Source organism: Pongo abelii, chromosome 13 (assembly GCF_028885655.2).
Source record: "Pongo abelii isolate AG06213 chromosome 13, NHGRI_mPonAbe1-v2.0_pri, whole genome shotgun sequence".
In the NCBI taxonomy this organism is placed as follows: Eukaryota; Metazoa; Chordata; class Mammalia; order Primates; family Hominidae; genus Pongo; species Pongo abelii.
Genome location: NC_071998.2, coordinates 39107707 through 39126454, shown reverse-complemented (window position 1 = coordinate 39126454; position 18748 = coordinate 39107707). Strand labels below are relative to the sequence as shown.

General features: G+C 39.2%; 2 protein-coding genes and 1 non-coding gene across 3 annotated transcripts in view; 1 reads left to right on the top strand and 2 right to left on the bottom strand.

Moving 5' to 3' along the window:
* The first annotated feature begins 266 nt into the window (after nt 1–266).
* RRAGA (Ras related GTP binding A) lies at nt 267–2010 on the top strand. The gene has a single exon (XM_002819765.6). The coding sequence runs from the start codon at nt 687–689 to the stop codon at nt 1626–1628; it is 942 nt and encodes a 313-aa protein (XP_002819811.1). The 5' UTR covers nt 267–686; the 3' UTR covers nt 1629–2010.
* Nucleotides 2011–4164: 2154 nt separating this feature from the next.
* Nucleotides 4165–18748, bottom strand: part of HAUS6 (HAUS augmin like complex subunit 6) — a 50574-nt gene continuing 35990 nt past the window's right edge. The window contains exons 13-17 of the mRNA XM_024251877.3: nt 14521–14587; nt 14013–14198; nt 11102–11237; nt 8979–10016; nt 4165–7421 (exon numbers count right to left, since the gene is read on the bottom strand). Of these exons, the coding sequence (XP_024107645.2) occupies nt 7360–7421; nt 8979–10016; nt 11102–11237; nt 14013–14198; nt 14521–14587 (1489 nt within the window). The 3' untranslated portion in view covers nt 4165–7359. The remainder of the gene's footprint in view (nt 7422–8978; nt 10017–11101; nt 11238–14012; nt 14199–14520; nt 14588–18748) is intronic.
* LOC112135036 (small Cajal body-specific RNA 8) lies at nt 14663–14793 on the bottom strand. Its single transcript, XR_002916352.1, has one exon. It is a non-coding gene; the product is annotated as a small Cajal body-specific RNA 8 (non-coding RNA).

The following is an 18748-nucleotide window of genomic DNA, read 5'->3' as shown; positions in this document are numbered from 1 at the left end:
CCACACCTGCACAGTCTCCATCTGCCCTGCCCTCGTACTCACTGGGCCAGGGAAGCTGGGGAGGCCTAAGCGGACTGGGAAGTTAGGCTTTCCCTCCGCTTCACCAGTCGGCTGCCCCTGCGGATACCGGCCCGGCACAACTTGCTCCTAAAGCCAGTTGCGGTGGTGGTGGTGGTTGGGGGTTTTTTTGGCCACGAGAGGGCAGCATTTCCCCCGGCCAACCACACACGTACCCCTAGCAACCGCAAACCCAGCTGCAACAGAACAAAAGACCGAAGTCCTTGAGCTTCCCTTTCATCTTAGGGCTCACGCTGCCCCGGTTAGGTTTCATTGGAGCAGCAGCTTTTCAAGGCTCGTAGGGCAGGGAGGGCGGAGCGAGGGAGCTCTCGCGAGATCGCCGCCGGAAGTGGGTGGTGGCGGGGACGCAGCGGCTCCCTCTCCGGAAGGCGTCCGTATCTCCCGAGCCGTTGCCACTGACAGCCGCGGGCGCTCACATCTGAGGAAGAGCCACCCCCTCTGCGGCCTCTCCAGCCCCGGGTTCGCGCTCTCGACTCTCCTGCTTGCCCAGCTGCGCGGCGGAGCGGAGCGAGGCGCGGCCTGCGAGTCCCCGGCAGCCCCCGACCCCTCCTTCGGCGCTGCGTGTAGGCCGCGCCCTCAGGCCCAGTCCGCTGCGGACCCAGCGGGTGATGCCAAATACAGCCATGAAGAAAAAGGTGCTGCTGATGGGGAAGAGCGGGTCGGGGAAGACCAGCATGAGGTCGATTATCTTCGCCAATTACATTGCTCGCGACACCCGGCGCCTGGGGGCCACCATTGACGTGGAGCACTCCCACGTCCGATTCCTGGGGAACCTGGTGCTGAACCTGTGGGACTGTGGCGGTCAGGACACCTTCATGGAAAATTACTTCACCAGCCAGCGAGACAATATCTTCCGTAATGTGGAAGTTTTGATTTACGTGTTTGACGTGGAGAGCCGCGAACTGGAAAAGGACATGCATTATTACCAGTCGTGTCTGGAGGCCATCCTCCAGAACTCTCCTGACGCCAAAATCTTCTGCCTGGTGCACAAAATGGATCTGGTTCAGGAGGATCAGCGTGACCTGATTTTTAAAGAGCGAGAGGAAGACCTGAGGCGTCTGTCTCGCCCGCTGGAGTGTGCTTGTTTTCGAACGTCCATCTGGGATGAGACGCTCTACAAAGCCTGGTCCAGCATTGTCTACCAGCTGATTCCCAACGTTCAGCAGCTGGAGATGAACCTCAGGAATTTTGCCCAAATCATTGAGGCCGATGAAGTTCTGCTGTTTGAAAGAGCTACGTTCTTGGTTATTTCCCACTACCAGTGCAAAGAGCAGCGCGACGTCCACCGGTTTGAGAAGATCAGCAACATCATCAAACAGTTCAAGCTGAGCTGCAGTAAATTGGCCGCTTCCTTCCAGAGCATGGAAGTTAGGAATTCCAACTTCGCTGCTTTCATCGACATCTTCACCTCAAATACGTACGTGATGGTGGTCATGTCAGATCCGTCGATCCCTTCTGCGGCCACTCTGATCAACATTCGCAATGCCCGGAAACACTTTGAGAAGCTGGAGAGAGTGGATGGCCCCAAGCACAGTCTCCTTATGCGTTGAATATTGCCAAATGCTCTTTCTGAAAATGCTGAATTGCCTTTTTTGTTTGCATCCTTTATTTTTAATATTCATAATGTCGTGTGCTTAAAAGTGGGCTTTGAAGTGTGTGCTGCTTACTCCTTTCATCTTTCTCCCCGCTTCCCCAGTCTTTAAACATTGGACGCTATTTACTCAGCTACCCAGTAGAGCTTGAAGCTGGCCTTTCTGAGAAGTTGGTATGGTGTAACACTAAAGTAGGTGGTTCGTGTGTGTTCTCATTACCTGGTTATAATGGATATGCACATCAAAGCCTTTACCAGTATCTTCCTGTATTCCGTATCAGATTGCAAAGACGGAATGTTACTATTTTATCAGCAAGGTATTAAAATGCATTTATAAATTCTTCTTGGCTTCATTCATGAATAAACGTGTTAGCAATTTAAAACATGGCCTTATTTGAAATAACTTGAAAGTGCTTAATATGTAAATCTAAAAATTCTGACTGCCCACAAGTATTGCTTGACTGGCAAATTTGATTCTGTGAATTTAGCCCTCAGCACTTTAGTGATGTTTGGTAACAGCTGTAGAAGCGCTTATGCTATGGACTCAAGCTAGACCACCTGAGTTAGTATTCTGGTCCTTTCACTTACTAGCTTTGTGAACATGGGCAAATACTTAATTTCATTACACTTGTTTCCTCATTGGTAAAATGTGGGTCAGAATACTACTTTATAGCCAGGTGTGGTGGCTCACACCTGTAATTCCAGCACTTTGGAAGGCTGAAGTGGGAGGATCACCTGAGATCAGGAGTTCGAGACCAGCCTGGGCAATATAGTGAGACCCTGTCTGTACAAAAAAAACTTTTTTTTTCATTAGCTAGGCATAGTGGTGCGTGCCTACAGTCCTAGCTACTTGGGAGGCTGAGGAAAGAGGATTGCTTGAGTCCAGGAGGTAGAGGCTGCAGTGAGGCATAATTGTGTCACTGCCCTCCAGTTTGGGTGACAAAGCAAGACCGTATCTCAAAAACAACAATAAAAAACCACTTGATAGGATGTTTAAAAGGATTAAATTCAACATGGTAAGTATTTAGGAATGGTGCCTAGCGCATAGCATATTCTTAACTACCATTACCACCTACTGAGCCATTCTTCCCCAAATTACTGGATATGAAACCTATTTGAATATTTGATCCCTTACTATATGTCAGGTGTTCTTAAGCACTTGTGCATTTATCTTACTGAATCCTCACAACCTATGTGGTAGGTTACTTTGATCACTATTTTAACAGATGAGCAAACTATGATCTTATTAAGGTCATACAGCTAAACCCAGGCAATCTGACTACTGATTCTCCTAATCATTACACCCCATTACTTCCATTGAAAAGTTAACCGTAAGAGTCATAGCTTTTTATTTATTTTTGGTTTGTTTGTTTGAGACGGAGTCTCGCTCTGTTGCCCAGGCTTGAGTACAATTGCACGATCTCACTGCAACCTCCGCCTCCCAGGTTCAAGCCATTCTCCTGCCTCAGCCTCCCAAGTAGCTGGGACTACAGGCATGCGCCACCACACCCAGGTCATTTTTGGTATTTTTTAGTAGAAAAGGGGTTTCACCACTTTGGCCAGGCTGGTCTGGAACTCCTGACCTCCAGTGATCCGCCCATCTCAGCCTCCCAAAGTGCTGAGATTACAGCCATAAGCCACTGCACCCGGCAATTTTTTTTTGTTCTTATAACTTGCACAGATCAGCACTGACGGGTCCTAGCTTTTTAAATGTAGATTATTCCTTCATATAATTCCAAATTTACATACTGGGTAAGCTGAAGCCCAGGAAGCTAAGTGACCTCCCTCAAGGAATAGGGTTTCACTCATTTGGGGCAAGATCACTTTCCCATATGTATTTCTCTAGAAATTGGATAAAACTGAACCAGATTCTTAGATCACCTACTTTTAAGGAAGGATTCTGAGGTTCCTAATTTGGATTGGCAATGTGGTGTAGTAAAATGGGCAAACATCTAAAATGTCCCATTCCACTTCCAGCAATAGCTGCCTTAAGGATTGTTTGAAAAGAAATCTAAGTATTTTAGAGCCAAGAGACCTGTGATCAACTCTAAGCCTTTCATTTTATACCTGAGGTGCTATCTTTGTATGGACAGTAAATATAAGTGATAGGGCTTTAGAATTTCTAAGGCTTTATAAAATTATTTAATGTTTATTAAACCCTTTCTAGCAGCAGATGTGGATGACACTACTCATGAAGAGTAAGAAGCTATTCAGGTGTCATTTATAAAAATTACCTAATTAGGGCCATTGGCAATACATTAGTATAAAGACTCCAGATGAGAAAACTGACAGTATAGATATAACTTTAAAAATTCATTTTAAAATACTATGTACTGTAAATCTAGTAATTAAAATGGAAGTAACAAAATATGTTTACCTGAATCACTGAACCTCTTAAATTTGTTGATCAGGTTATTAATATAACTTTACATGTGATCATCTTATGATTTGCAGGGGCATAGTTCTTTTTGATATTATATAGGAAATTCCAGAGCTAGATAGTATAAAGTATTTATTGAAAACAACAGTATTTAAAACATTTACAAAGAGTCCCATAGAAGATTCTCAAATATTTTAAACTTAGGATGCAGACTGCTATTCACAATGCACAAAGAAAAAGGTGATCTCTAGAGCCAACTATGTATCTGCAACATAAAAGAAACATTTAATTCAATACTTTTACATTGAGGAAAACGTCATTAAACGTATTTTAATTTTAGTACACTCACAGTAGGAAGATAATAATCTGCTTTTACACAGGTCTCCAGAATTCCTGTTTTTCCTTTAGATAAATTTGACTTCATAGTCAAGAGACTCATGGTAAAGAAAAGGTTTCAAAATACTCGTATTTTTGTTTTCAGTTCAATTTCCCCCAAATGTTAACTTCAGCTATTCTTTATTCCACTTGATGACATTTTTCATGTTTAGCAACATTACATGGTTGTCCTCTTTAAACATTTAAAATAACTAGAACATTTTAGCATTATCTCAGGTTTCAAGCTGATGTATAAGTCAGTTTATATACCTTTGTATCTTACAAATAGTGAATAAAACAAAGTACATTCTATATAATGTCTGCTATTAATGTAATGAGAAATACACTTACAGTAATAAATTAGCCCTCTTTACCATTTATTCCATGATATAGGAGGCAAACAAAACAATTCCAATACTTAAATATTGATAAAGATGACACATGGCCTTGGGGTGTATGTATGTGTGTGAATACATACTCCCAACACACATTTACATAGGTGTATATGTATTTATGCATGTATGTGTATATTGCTATAACTAGAGAGACCACATGCAACCATAAAAAATATATAATAAGATCAATTCATGGGATATTACATGAATAAAAAGTTAAGATAAACCATAGGAGATTTCAGAGAAGGAGTAGGCACATGGATATAAAAAGCGTGGATTAAGACTTCAGGATGGAAGTGAGATTTCTTTTCTGAGGCTTAAAAGAGAGCTGTAATTGTGGTAAACTAGTAGAGGAAGGCAAGGTATTCCTGCTTCAGGAAAATTGTAAATCAAGACCTCTAAAGACCCATGCTCACTGAAGCATCTCAGTAAAAAAATGGGAGATTACAGCGGAAGGGGGAGTAGAGGAAATCCGTTATAGGGGAACTTACATGCCTTTAAATTTGAACTCTATTTTAGAATTAACAATGAACCATCAATGGAATTTTAGGCAAGGAAGTGACCCAATCAAAACAGTTCCTTAAGATCAAAAGGTAACTATGTAGGAGATATTGGATAGGGAAAAGGCTGAAGGCAAAAAGCTGCAATCACATTGGTTTAGGAAAAGAAAGTGACAGATCTGAGATACTTTTTGTTTATGGTACCGGCATATGAAGAACAGGAAAGAATGCCAAAAACTTTCAGCCCATCACAGGTATAACTCAACAACGTGATTTTTACAAATCCAAAATGTCTACAGACATTCTGGTCTTTTGATTCTCAGCAATTAAGGGTTTCTCAGACTTGAGTGGTGAACTTGAGCTTCCCTATCAGATAGTTACCAATCTCTACCGAAGTATATATGCAACAATGTACCTGCTTCTTAAAAGTACCAGAGTTAAATGTGAATCTCTATTTCCTAGCAGCAGTTCTCAAACTCTTTCTCGAGCCTAAGAATTACCAGGGAAGCACATTTAAAATATAAATGAAATAATACACATTAAGTGTCTAGCAATGGCCTTGGCACTTCTGCAGATGCTGATACGACAGCATCACATGCTAAGATTTTCAGATACTGAGTTTTCTTAACGCAGACTAAAGGTTTCCCCATAGACCTGCATAGTCCCTGATTTGTTTTATTAACTAATAAAAGAAAACAGCAACTTAGGAGATTTTTTCTTCCTCCTTTTCCATTGCAAAGAAGGTAGTTACATATACTTTCTTTTGTCTTTTCTCACAGAAAGATGGGTCTTCACACTGGGACAGGACAAACAACTTAGAGAAAGGCAGCCCAAGATAAATGAAGAGAAATAACTATTAAGCCATCTGCTTCCATAAATTTCCCCTCCACCTTCTTTCCTTGCCAGTTTTTTGGGGGCTAGTGGACAAGATTTTGATGGTAGTGAGATGGGGTCTACAAAGGGTATTGTAGGTACTATCACCCTTCCATTGCCCGTTCCATTTCTCTTGGTTCACAGAGGGCAATAGTATGTGTTCACTTGGATGCTAGACACAAGTCTTTTTCTAGGCAGGGCACCGGAAGGAGTGAGGCAGGAGACTACAAGCGTGACAAGTTATTTAACCCCAAGTTCAGTTTTCTCAAGTTACTGTGAGGCTATTCTGTAGGGACTGGGGAATTTTGATGGTTGTTCCTTGTTCCTTTCCCCCAACAGGGAGTACCTCACAAAAAAAAAAACCCAACAACAAAACAGACTAATGAAAATTTTAATTTATATTTTTGTTAAAATATAAAAGTAGGATTAAATTATCAAAGTCTAAATTAGACTAAATATAAATGTTATACAACCCACTGAATGGATTTATAGTTTGACAGTGTTCCTTGCAAGTGTCTACTCATCTTCTTCCATCTTTTTCCTTTTTTTAAATCATTCTGCCCCAGTCTTCACTTTATCATCACATGCACTTTATTCCATCAAACATCACTTCTCAGGATCATTCTACTTGAAGAATCATTAAGCCTGTTTAGAGCTTTTCCAGTCTTAAAATTTGTCATCTTGACTACACATCCCAAGGTACTACTTTTCTCACTTTTTCTGGTTAGCCAGAATGTTCCATTAAGAAACAATAAAAGTTGTATAGTTCTCTAAGATGAAAGATTAGTATATTCAATGGCTATTATATTAACCATTTAGTGAACATACAACAAAAACTACTTTTCCTTATATTAATTGACTGAAGTTATAAGAAATTAGTTACACTACTACTTTGTCATTCACTTAATGCTTACAAGATTACTCAAGAAATCAAAATGGCTTTCCATTGCTTGATGTTTGTTTTCCAAATACTTCACATTTCAATCTCATACACCTACAAAGAGAAAAAATCCAAACATACTTTCCTTACCTAAAAATATTAAAGAAGGCTAAAAGGCATTAGGAATTTTTTACACTTCCAACATGTATTTAAGTTATAATTCAGTTTCTATCCTGTGGCATAGCTTCAATTTAAATGCATCATAGTTATATTAAATAGGTACGTCTTCATCTTGTCAAGTCAGACGGTGGTTCTTTTGCATCAAGGCTCTTATTCAAAATGTCTTCTTCTGCAAATTGATTTAAAAAAAGGATAAGCAAACATTACAAAGAAAAATAAATAGAATAGATTCCAAGCAATAGCAAATTTTAGTCAATACAAAAAAGGTTCATAGCTTTGCAAATACTTGATTATGATAAAATTATTATTATTCTCACCAAAGTACCCTCTTTCTCCAGAGATCAATACATTCCTCCTACAGTACTTTTTTTTTCTTTTTTCTGCGACAAGGTCTTGCTCTGTCACCCAGGCTGGAGTGCAGTGGCACGATCGCAGCTCACTTCAGCCTCAAACTCCCAGGCCCAAGCAGTCCTCCCACCTCAGCCTCCTGTGTACCTGGGATCACAGGCATGCACCAACATGCCCAGCTAATTGTTTAATTTTTTGTAGAGACATAGTCTCCCTGTGTTGCTGAGGCTAGTCTTGAACTCCCGGGTTCAAAAGATCCTCCCATCTCGGACTCCCAAAGTGCTGGGATTGCAGGTGTGAGCCACTGTGCCCAGCCAAATACTTTTCAATATGGCAGTGTATAACTATTATGGGCAAATCAGAGTATGTAATGAATCTGTATCACCAGATCCTTATCTCTCCCAATGAGCTACAAGAGCAATTTTTTTAACCTTTTATGAGGAAAACATTCAAACATACAAAAGTGAAGAGAACTGTGATTAACTCAATGTATCCATCACCTAGCTTCAATAATTATTAATACTAACTGTTATGAACTGAATACCCCCAAAAACATATGTTGAAGTTCTAACCCCAGTACCTCAGAATGTGACCTTATTTGGAAATATGGTCATTACAGATATAATTAGCTAAGTAAGATGAGGTCATACTGGAGTAGGGTGACCCATTAATTAGCTAATATGACTGTGTCCTTATAAGACACATACACACACAAGGGAAGAATACCATGTGACAATGGAGGCAAAGATTATAATTACACTGCCACAAGCCAAGGAATGCCTGGTGCTACCAGAGGCTAGAAGAGGCAAAGAAGGATCCTCTTTCTAGTGGCTTCAGAGGGAACATGGCCCTGTCAACACCTTGATTTTGGACATCTAGCCTCTAGAACTTACTGTCTCCAGAGACAATAAATTTCTGCTGTTCTAAGCCACCCACTTGATGGTGCTTTGTTATGGCAGCCCTAGGAAACTAATACACTGACCTGGCTTCTTTTATTTCTACACCCCACTCCCAGATATTACACCATTATAGTGATGATATTTAAAATCGGGTTTCTCAAGTGTTTAAAAACCACCTTCCACTGGGCAAGATTTTGATGACATTTACTTTTCAGTCATTTGTATTATAAAAGCTGTAAGCTTCAGGTTGGGGGGGCTTTTTTTCCCCACCCCTGTCTCAAATCAATTGTAACTATATATACATAAACAGAGATTCTGAAAGGACCTTTCCAGTGAGGGATCATTCCCCTCATCCTAAATGAAGGAAGGAGGAGCACATTAACAATAAAGGTCATGCAGCATTCATTGTGTACTGGTTTTATCAAAAGTTGAGAGAAAACTTCAACAGGTGAATATGCATAGGTCTATTTAAACCTTACCCTTTAAATTAGGTAGTTCTCCAAGACTACATGCTATTGTGGTTCTCAATCTTTGTTCCACTGGAGAAAACTTAATTAGTGGAGAAAGAGACCGTTTTCTTTCACCGATGGACATGCGTAAAGATGGCTTTATATGCTCAGTATGCAAATCACGGGTGTCCAAAAAGTTAGGCGTATCATCTGTTTGTACATTTTGGGGAGTAGGACTCAATTCTGGTTTGTGTCTTTCGGGTGTTTGGGAATACAAGAGGTAAGATTCTTCCCTTTTCTTGGAAAGAGATTTCTTCAGAGCCTCGTATCTACTGCGAAGAGCCTGTAAATTAATGTCTGATTCTGGAGTAGTCTGTCTCCCTCCCACATCTTCTAGAAGAGTGCCACCATGCATAGGACTATTTGGCTCCAGTTTAAAATTGGCCTCTGAACTACTGGAACTATTAAAACTTAGGTGACCAACTTCTTCCGGAAGAGTTTCGTGTAATATGCCAAAATCATTATCTTTAAAACTCTTAGAACTAATTCCACTTGATATCTGAAAAGAGTTCCACAACATAGTTTTACTTGTGGAAGATTTGTTACAAGAAACTTCTAAGTGGTCCAATATTTTCATAAACTCCTCTTCACTGCCACCCATCACATCTATCCTATTGCTGACAGCAGGGGAGAATGTCTCCATTCGGCTAGTTTCTGAAAGCTTGGTGAAGGCTAAATATTCCAAATCTTGCTTGCAAATTACTTTCTTATTTAAAAAATCTGACTGATTTTGTGTTGGAGGTTCATCTATGTGACTGGTCAGCACATGTTTCTGAGGCACACACTCGCAATCTGAAATAACTTTCTCTTCAGTCGAATGAGACTGGCCAAAATCTGATACAGTGGTTTCTAAAAGAAAATCGGCCATGCTAAATTCTCTTTGATTGTGCAACACAGGTAATGATTCTGGCAATACTTCTCTATGTTCAGCATCCATTTGAATTGGTTCTTTAGTTCTGTTTTCTTCCATTTCAATAGCTTTTCTCCATGAGCTCCTAATTTCAGTTACTAATTAAAGGGGAGAAAAACACAGTTTACTAACATTCCCAAACATAGAGCATGCAATGAATCATTTTATTTCTAACACTGAAGATAAAGCTCCTGACTCAGTATGTGTTCCATAAATATACTGGTTGGATGATAAGGTTCCACAGTATAACAAATCCCAACATCAAAGAACCCCATCTCCAACTGCTCACACAAATAAACACATATAAAGACAGCTGTTCCTGAAATATGCATCCATTTTTACACAGCACATACGAATTACATGTATTAAAAAGACCTTTTCTTGTCCATCTAAGCCACAGTTTGGCAAACATTTACTATAAGGGCCAGATAGCAATATTTTAGGCTTTGCAGGCCATCCATTCTGTCAACTACTTAACTCTGCCATGATAGCATGAAAGTAGCCATAAACAATGTCAACAAATGAATATGCTTATGTTCAGTACAATTTTATATATAAAAACACACAAGGTGGGGCCAAATTTGGTTCATAGGCTATAGTTTGCTGACCTAGGCTGCAGCTCAGTTCAAACTGAATTAAATCAGCAGCAAAACAGAAATTATTTAATTACTCAACCCAGATGATGTGCCTACCTAAGGACACCAATATCAGAACTTTGCCTACACAAATTACAGGTTATAGGAAAAAAGGTATTGGGCAGTTTGACTCATTTGAGAGGGGTAAAGACCTCCGCACACATGGTTTATGGCTGATGCTTCTGGTTGATGACTGGCAGAACATACCCTATGTACTCTATAAATATGTAGATCACAGGTCAGACCAGGAGGCAAGAGATTTTTTTTTTAAATGCTCAAATAAGATCTTTCTAGATAAAAGCAAAGTATAACAACAAAGACAAAATTGTACATTATCAAAATTTTATATCTCTGTATATTGAGTACACTAAAGGCACAAAATACTGCTAAAAGACTGTTATGTGAGAATGCCCACACTTGGTATGTCGATTACAACAGCATAAATAAACAGCCATTGGCAACTAAGCTAAAAAGATCTGTCAGGCCATGGTTCTAACAGTGGTTATGTCGATGAAAGAAAAAAGTAACAGAAAGCATTATTAACTTACTCAAGTTTTCTGGAGTACGGGGAATCTGATTCCTTGTTAAGAAGGGGTTAGAACCCAGAGAGTCAATTAGTTCCTCTAATTTTATTTCTTTTCCTTCAGAGAGCTGTGGTGAATCAGATAAAACTGCTCTGGCAACCTAAAACAGAAAAGAAAAAGTAAAGCAAAGATTACCAAGCCCATTGGTAGAATGCAACAAAACCCCTGATAAGGATAATAAGCACTTCACAGTCAGCAGCCCCTCCCATTGCAGACAGCACAAAAATAAGCAACAAAGAAGTTCCCAAACAACTCTGTATAGACCATCTAGGTACAATCCTGTAAAGTGAAATGAAACACTAAATTACTTCCTCATCTTAAATGGATAGCCCATTATAAAGGAGAGAATAGATAAGAATCTTTACACTGGGAAGATTTAGAGGCAGTTCCAATTGTGCAGTGACCTAAGCTGCTGTCTGCCACAACTGTGAGCTTGACAGCTCTATATTCACTAAAATGACTAGTTTTAAAGGAAGCAGACTCTTCTCAATTATAATCAATTTGGACAGTAACACCTCTATTAAGAAACAGAATCATTCTGAGAACATACCTCTTCACCAGAAACCTCATTATCAGATCTTCATTACTGAAAAAAGCATACGTACATTCTAAAACTAAAAAAGTATCCAATATCAAAATAGTGCTCTCTATTAAGTATCAATAAAACCGAAAAAGAAAAACATGCAAATTAAAAACTCTGCCCCCGACATCACTAAAAAATAAACTTCTTGATGCCATAATTAAATTGGCCCAAGAGGCCGGGCATGGTGGCTCACGCCTGTAATCTCAGCACTTTGGGAGGCCGAGACGGGCGGATCACTGCAGGTCAGGAGTTCAAGACCAGCCTGACCAACAACATGGAGAAACCCCATCTCTACTAAAAATACAAAATTAGCTGGGCATGGTGGCGCATGCCTGTAATTCCAGCTACTCAAGAGGCTGAGGCAGGAGAATCGCTTGAACCCGGGAGGCGGAGGCTGCAGTGAGCCAAGATCGTGCCATTGCACCCCAGCCTGGGCAACAAGTGCAAAACTCCGTCTCAAAAAAAAACATAAATAAAATTTAAACATACAAATAAAATTGGCCCATGGAAAAAAAGGGCTTCTCCCTCAAGAAAACAGAGTGCTTCTGGGAATTAAACACTAAATATCCCCTGTCATAAACACTCTTAAAGAAAATTAATTTTACTTTCAGAGCTTCATGAAATTTTAAGACTTTCCTCTTCTATCTGATCCCATTGCTAATATAAATTCTTTTAATCAGAAAATGTGTTTTTCCTTTCAAAATTAGGAAAGTAAAAAAGACTAACCATCTTTACTTTAGTGTAGAGTCAATGAAGAGAAACAATAGAACTTTAGAGATTTAAAAGTACTTAGGGACCATGAAACTAGACCTCATGTTACAAACAAGAAAAATAACTGACATCCAGTCAGGCATGGTGGCTCATACGTGTAATCCCAGCACTTTGGGAGGCCAAAGCTAGAGGATCACTTCAGGCTACGGGTTCGAGACCAGCCTGGGCAAAAGAGTGAGTCTCCAACTCTACAAAAAAATTAAAAACTTAGCCAGGCAAAGTGGTGCATGCCTATAGTTGTAGCTGTTTGGAAGGGTGAGGTGGAAGGATCCCTTGAGCTCAGAAGTTCGAGGTTACAGTGAGCTATAATTACACAACTACACTCCAGCTTGGGTGACAGAACAAGACCCTGTCTTAAAAGAAAAAAGAAAAGTGTCTGACATCCAGTTCTCTTATTTGGACAATGCTCATTTAGTTTGATCGGGAATGCAATAAAGGAGGGAACTCTAATACCTGAATTAATATCCACTAAACCAAATTTTTCTTTCAGTGTCTCAGGAATAAAAAGTAATACTGATTTTCTGGCTGCTTAACCAAATTCAAGCAATGCTAAAGCATGTTGTGGAAATCATGTATTAAAAATAACATTAGCGAATAACTTCAGAATTTAACTTGCCTGAACTGAGTTCTGTAATGTTGAGCAATGGTAGTATTGTGTGGTCACTTACCAGTGAAAAGCAGAATAGTGTTAAGGGATGAGGCTGGTTAGGAAAACCAAGTTCGTGAACAACAACGCATCTAATCACTTCTGAAATATTTTAGACAGCAAAAAGAAAAAAACCTATGCTCAGTGATAGTGATATGATATTGCAGTGTGTTCTAATATTCAAAAAAAAGAGGAAACTCAGCTAAGAAACAAACAACACTGACAAAGTATTCTAATATAGTATAAACACTGGGTACATTTACCTAACTATGTAATGGTTAATCTCCAAAATTTCTCAAATGTATCATTTGTATACTTTCAGGTAATGTTTAAAGAATGGGAAGTGGGTTCTAAACCACAGATGTAATATTAACTAAATAAGTTTATATTAAATCTATTCTCACTTTTGAGGAAGACCAATTTTGCTTTAACCATAATTTTATTATCTGTAGCCTTCTTTATCCCATATTACTCGAGTTAATCAATAATTAACTGTATTTCGCTTAGGATCCCAACACCATTGAGAAAATATTTGATTTTGTTTTTTGAAACAGGGTCTCAGTCTGTCACTCAGGCTGGAGTGCAGTGATGCAAACACAGCTCACTGCAGCCTCAATCTCCTGGGCTTTAAGTGATCCTCCACCTGAGCCTCACCAGTAAGTAGCTGGGACTTCAGAGACGTGCCACCACGCTCAACTGTTTTTTTAATTTTTTTGTAGAGATGGGTTTTGCCATGTTGCCCATGCTGGTCTCGAACTTCTGGGCTCAAGTGTTCCTCTTGCCGAAACCTCCCCAAGTGTTGGGATTACAGGCATGGGCCACTGTGCCCATCCAATAACTGATATTTAAGTACACTCATTACAGTCTTTTCTCACCTCTTCTACCAGATGATCTTGCTCTTTTTGAAATGGATCACTTTTTTTAGCTTGCAGAGACCCTCCAAATGCACTACTCTCTGTACTCTTTAGAACATCTGATAATGGAGAATTTTCCACTTCAAATTCTGGTATTTTCTTAGAAATTGCTTCGTTTTTTTCTTTGGGAGTTCTCATCTTTGTGTCCTGAAGAAGACAGATATGTAATGTTAAACCCTTAATAATCATGGCTGATCTTGAAGCTGTCTTCATTAGCAGTTCACTGGTTATCATGAACCTATAAAAGGTTGCTAATATTATTGTGAAATTGTATGTCACTGGCAGAATTAACTAATTCCAATATTCCCACTTAGCAATAAGGAATATATAAGTAGATATGGTATAAAATGTACAAATAGTAGAAAATGTGAAATTAGAAATTAAATTTAACTGTGGTATCAACAAAAATAAATAATATTTTATAATTTAGTATGGTCCAGAATTAATTGAGACTTATTTTAAAATATACCTTTTCAAGTAGTGTAACACTGTTTCTATCTGATGATGAAACTGACTGCGACAAGAAAGAGGCAGGGCTAAAAGGAAAAAAGACAACAAATCCAAGTTATAAGGAGAAAAGAATTCCATTCTTTTTACGAGTCTATTCTAAAATCTGTCTGCCCCGTATCTGTCCGTTACGATTTCACTCAATTCGTCCCGGTCATCAAAAGGCAGTTTATTCTAGGGAGACATGGTGACAAGTAGAGCAGTATTTCAGCTCAATTTGTGTATCAGCCTCCCAATTATGAAGACTTTACTTACCACATATTGAGTCAACAATATTTTGATTTGAAAGAGTTAAGTGACTTAATGAATATGCCACAACTTGAACACAGGTTAAAAACAGATTCAATTAACTAGAACTGCATTATTACAATGTCACAGGGTCCAAATCACAGTTGCTTTGCAGCAGATCGTTTTTTTTTTTTTTTGAGATGGAGTTTCGCTCTTGTTGCCCAGGCTGGAGTGTAATGGCGCCATCTTGGCTCACCACAACCTCTGCCTCCCAGGTTCAAGCGATTCTCCCGCCTCAGCCTCCTGAGTAACTGGAATTACAGGCATGTGCCATAACACCTGACTAATTTTGTCTTTTTAGTAGAGATGGGATTTCTTCATGTTAGTCAGGCTGGTCTCAAACTCCCGACCTCAGGTGATCCGCCCACCTTGGCCTCCCAGAGTCCTAGGATTACAGGTGTGAGCCACCACACCTGGCCCAGCAGACTTATTTTTAAGATTCTCTTGATACTTCATATCCAAAATCAATTTCTCATATGCTAAATTTTACTCTATAGCAAACATGTTAACAGTTTCACAGTAATGTCATAAGGTCAGAGTTTTAGTTTGCCACATTCTATTGTATTTCTTAATCTTTTGTATTCCCTTGTCCTTTTGGATAAATATTAAAACTTTATGCAGCTTTTCATGCTAATTATAAAATGTTATTAAATTCTAAAATCCTCAAAGAAATGGTAACTTTTTTACTTTGGTCTTAAAAACCTTTAAAAGTTAAAAGCCTAAAGCTTTTCTACTCTAGTTACTATAAGACAGGATTATCAAGACCACTTTCAACAGCATGCATGTTGGTACTTTCCTTTCTTCTTATAACTAGAAGTACAAAATTAATAGCATTGCAAATATTTTATATCATAGTAAATGTAATTTTCAAACTTTTTCAAATATGCACTCTTAGAGTCTTTGCCTACGTTCCAAACATAATTCAAAATCACTGCAATCACTCAGGCTTCAACATAGCATTGACAAAATATAATCCAGATATCAAAGGCAAAGGACTGATCATCTACTAGATTTTGGGGGAAACTTAACATTAAAATTATCAAAAAGCCCCCTGAAACAGAGCCAGCAATCTATGGACCAATGCCACTAACGTGCCACCACCACAAGAAGGTAAGGACAAAGGCTATGTCTTTCCCTAAGGCTATTCCCAGAGGCTAACACAGTGGTTGGTAGTGCAATACATACATGTTAACTATTTGATGGATTGATGGAATCGATGAGTAAATGCCACTTGAGAATGGGGTTCTATAGGTGACAAGTGTTTCCATCTGAATGATTCTTGTGGAACCTTATAGCAGAGAACAATGGAAACATTCTGTACCCTCCCCTCTCTCATTTCTGAACTGGCAACATGCTACTAAGCCTGCTAACACCTAAGACAAGTTTAAAGCAGCCCTGGCTCAGTCTTTATACTTCATCCATTTGCCATGCCAAGATTGAGGCCCATGAAATCCTAGCACTGTAACAAAACAGAAGAAAGGATGGTGATCCCCTTGTGGAAATTTATCCTAAGGGAAGAACATAAGAGAAAAAAGAGGAACACACTTTTTATAGTAGTAAAAAATAAAACAGAGAGAAAATTCAAGTCTAAAAATAAATGCAGTGTTACAAAGCTATTATCAATGAAAATTGGTTAATATGTTATTTAAACATACAGATAGCCAAAAAAAATCACAACCGTTTATACCATGTTAATGTTCTAAAATTTTGGGCTGGGCGCGGTGGCTCACGCCTGTAATCCCACCACTTTGGGAGGCTGAGGCAAGCGGATCACCTGAGGTCAGGAGTTCAAGACCAGCCTCGCCAACATGGTGAAACCCCATATCTGCTAAAAATACAAAAATTAGCCAGGTGTGGTCATGGGAGCCTGTAATCCCAGCTACTTGGGAGGCTGAAGCAAGAGAATCACTTGAACCCAGGAGGCAGCAGTTGTAGTGAGCCGAGATCGTGCCATTGCACTCCAGCCTGAGCAACAGGAGCGAAACTCCGTCTCAAAAATAAATTAATAAATAAAATTTTGTACTTTAGAATTTTGCATTTTAAAATTTGTATTTAGATTGTATCCATCCTTTGATCACAGCCAAATTTTTTTTTTTTTTTTTTTTGTGAGACAGATTCTCACTCTGTCGCCCACGCTGGAGTACAGTGGCGGGATCCTGGCTCACTGCAACCTCCGCCTCCTGAGCTCAAGCACTTCTCCTGCCCCAGCCTCCTGAGTAGCTGGAATTACAGGTGCCGACCACCACACCTGGCTAATTTTTGTAGTTTTAGTAGAGACAGGGTTTCACCATGTTGGCCAGGCTGTTCTCAAACTCCTGACCTCAGGTGACCTGCCTGCCTCAGCATCCCAAAGTGCTGGGATTACAGGCATGAGCCACCATGCCCAGCTAGAGCTAAATTTATATATGGTGGTATACAAAGCCTAGATAAGAACTTGAAGTGGGGGGGGAGTTACAAGTGATTCCTTAAAAACTTTAACCAATTATTTCTCATTTTTATTTGCTGTTGTTGTTATACCAATAATTAGGAGAAAAATAAAAATAGAAACTATAAAAAGAGAAAGATATGAGACTAGAATTCAATTTTTAACACAAATGACATTTAGCTGGCACGTAGGCAAGATCATACTGCCCTCCTTATCTTTGAAATGTGGTACCGGAGAAAACATAGAAGTTAGATGTCTAGAACAACAGCATCATTACCATTAGAAATATCATGGAACCCCCCACACACACACACACCGACACAAAAAGCCATTGCAAAGAAAGCTAATGCTCACAGTGTACAGCAAAGGCATCACCAATTGCTGAATTCTGGTTTTAAGTATAATGCAGCCTCCATGAGCTTGCTCTGATCAGAACCAGAAATGAAAGCCAGGCGAGGTGGCTCACATCTGAAATCCTAGCATTTTGGGAGGTCAGGGTGGGAGGATCACCTGAGCTCAGAAGTTTGAGACCAGCCTGGGCAACATAGTGAGACCTCATCTCTACAAAAAAAAAAAAAAAAAAAAATTTAATTAGCTGGGTGTGGAGGTGCATGCCTGCACTCCTAGCTACTTGGGTAGCTGAGATGGGAGGATCACTTGAGCCCAGGAGATCAAGGCTGCAGTGAGCTGTGATTGCACCACTGCACTCCTGCCTGGGTAGCAGAGCAAGTCCCTTCTCAAAAAAAAAAAAAAAAAAGCCAGCAATGAGATTTATGGAAAAGACTACATATCTTTTGGTATCCATGAATGACAACTGCATGTGATAGGGCTGATAACACTCTCTAAAAAGTACATTCTTTCCATGCTTTTTCAGTTGAATAGTTATATTGATCATATCCACATATGAATTTCCCAGTTAACTACATTATTACTGATAAAAGATGATGTATTGCAGATAAAATAGTGTAATTGCTGAACTACATGCAAAAAAGGTATTATTTTCTTTCATTAAGTACAGTCCACCTATGTTACATATTACTGATGGAACATGTAACTACATATACCTTTAACAGTGAAGAATTCTGAGCAGACTACTTCCACGTCCCAGAAACTTAGCTTTTCACAGGCCTTCTGTTTTATTCCGATATCTAGCAATGATAATCTTTCATATCCCATTAACCATTTATCCCTCACCACCAGGCCTTCCCCTACCTCCCTTCAGTATCTCAAATCTATAATTAAAATAATCAGGATTATTTTATAATCCTGATTTTTAATTCTTTTAATTAATTTATAATCCTTTTAATTATAAATTTATAATCCTTTTAATTAATTTATAATTAAAAGATTCAGGAGCTTAGAAGAAGACAGATGTGGAAATCAAAGTATATCTAATAGAGCTTCTTTTTCCTATATTAAGAGTTTCCATTTGAACTAAATTCTTAGGGGTTGAGTTTCTGGCTCTTACAGAATTCTG

Coding starts and splice junctions, on each gene's coding strand:
- RRAGA (XM_002819765.6), top strand. CDS start 687: ATGCCAAATACAGCCATGAAGAAAAAGGTGCTGCTGATGGGGAAGAGC.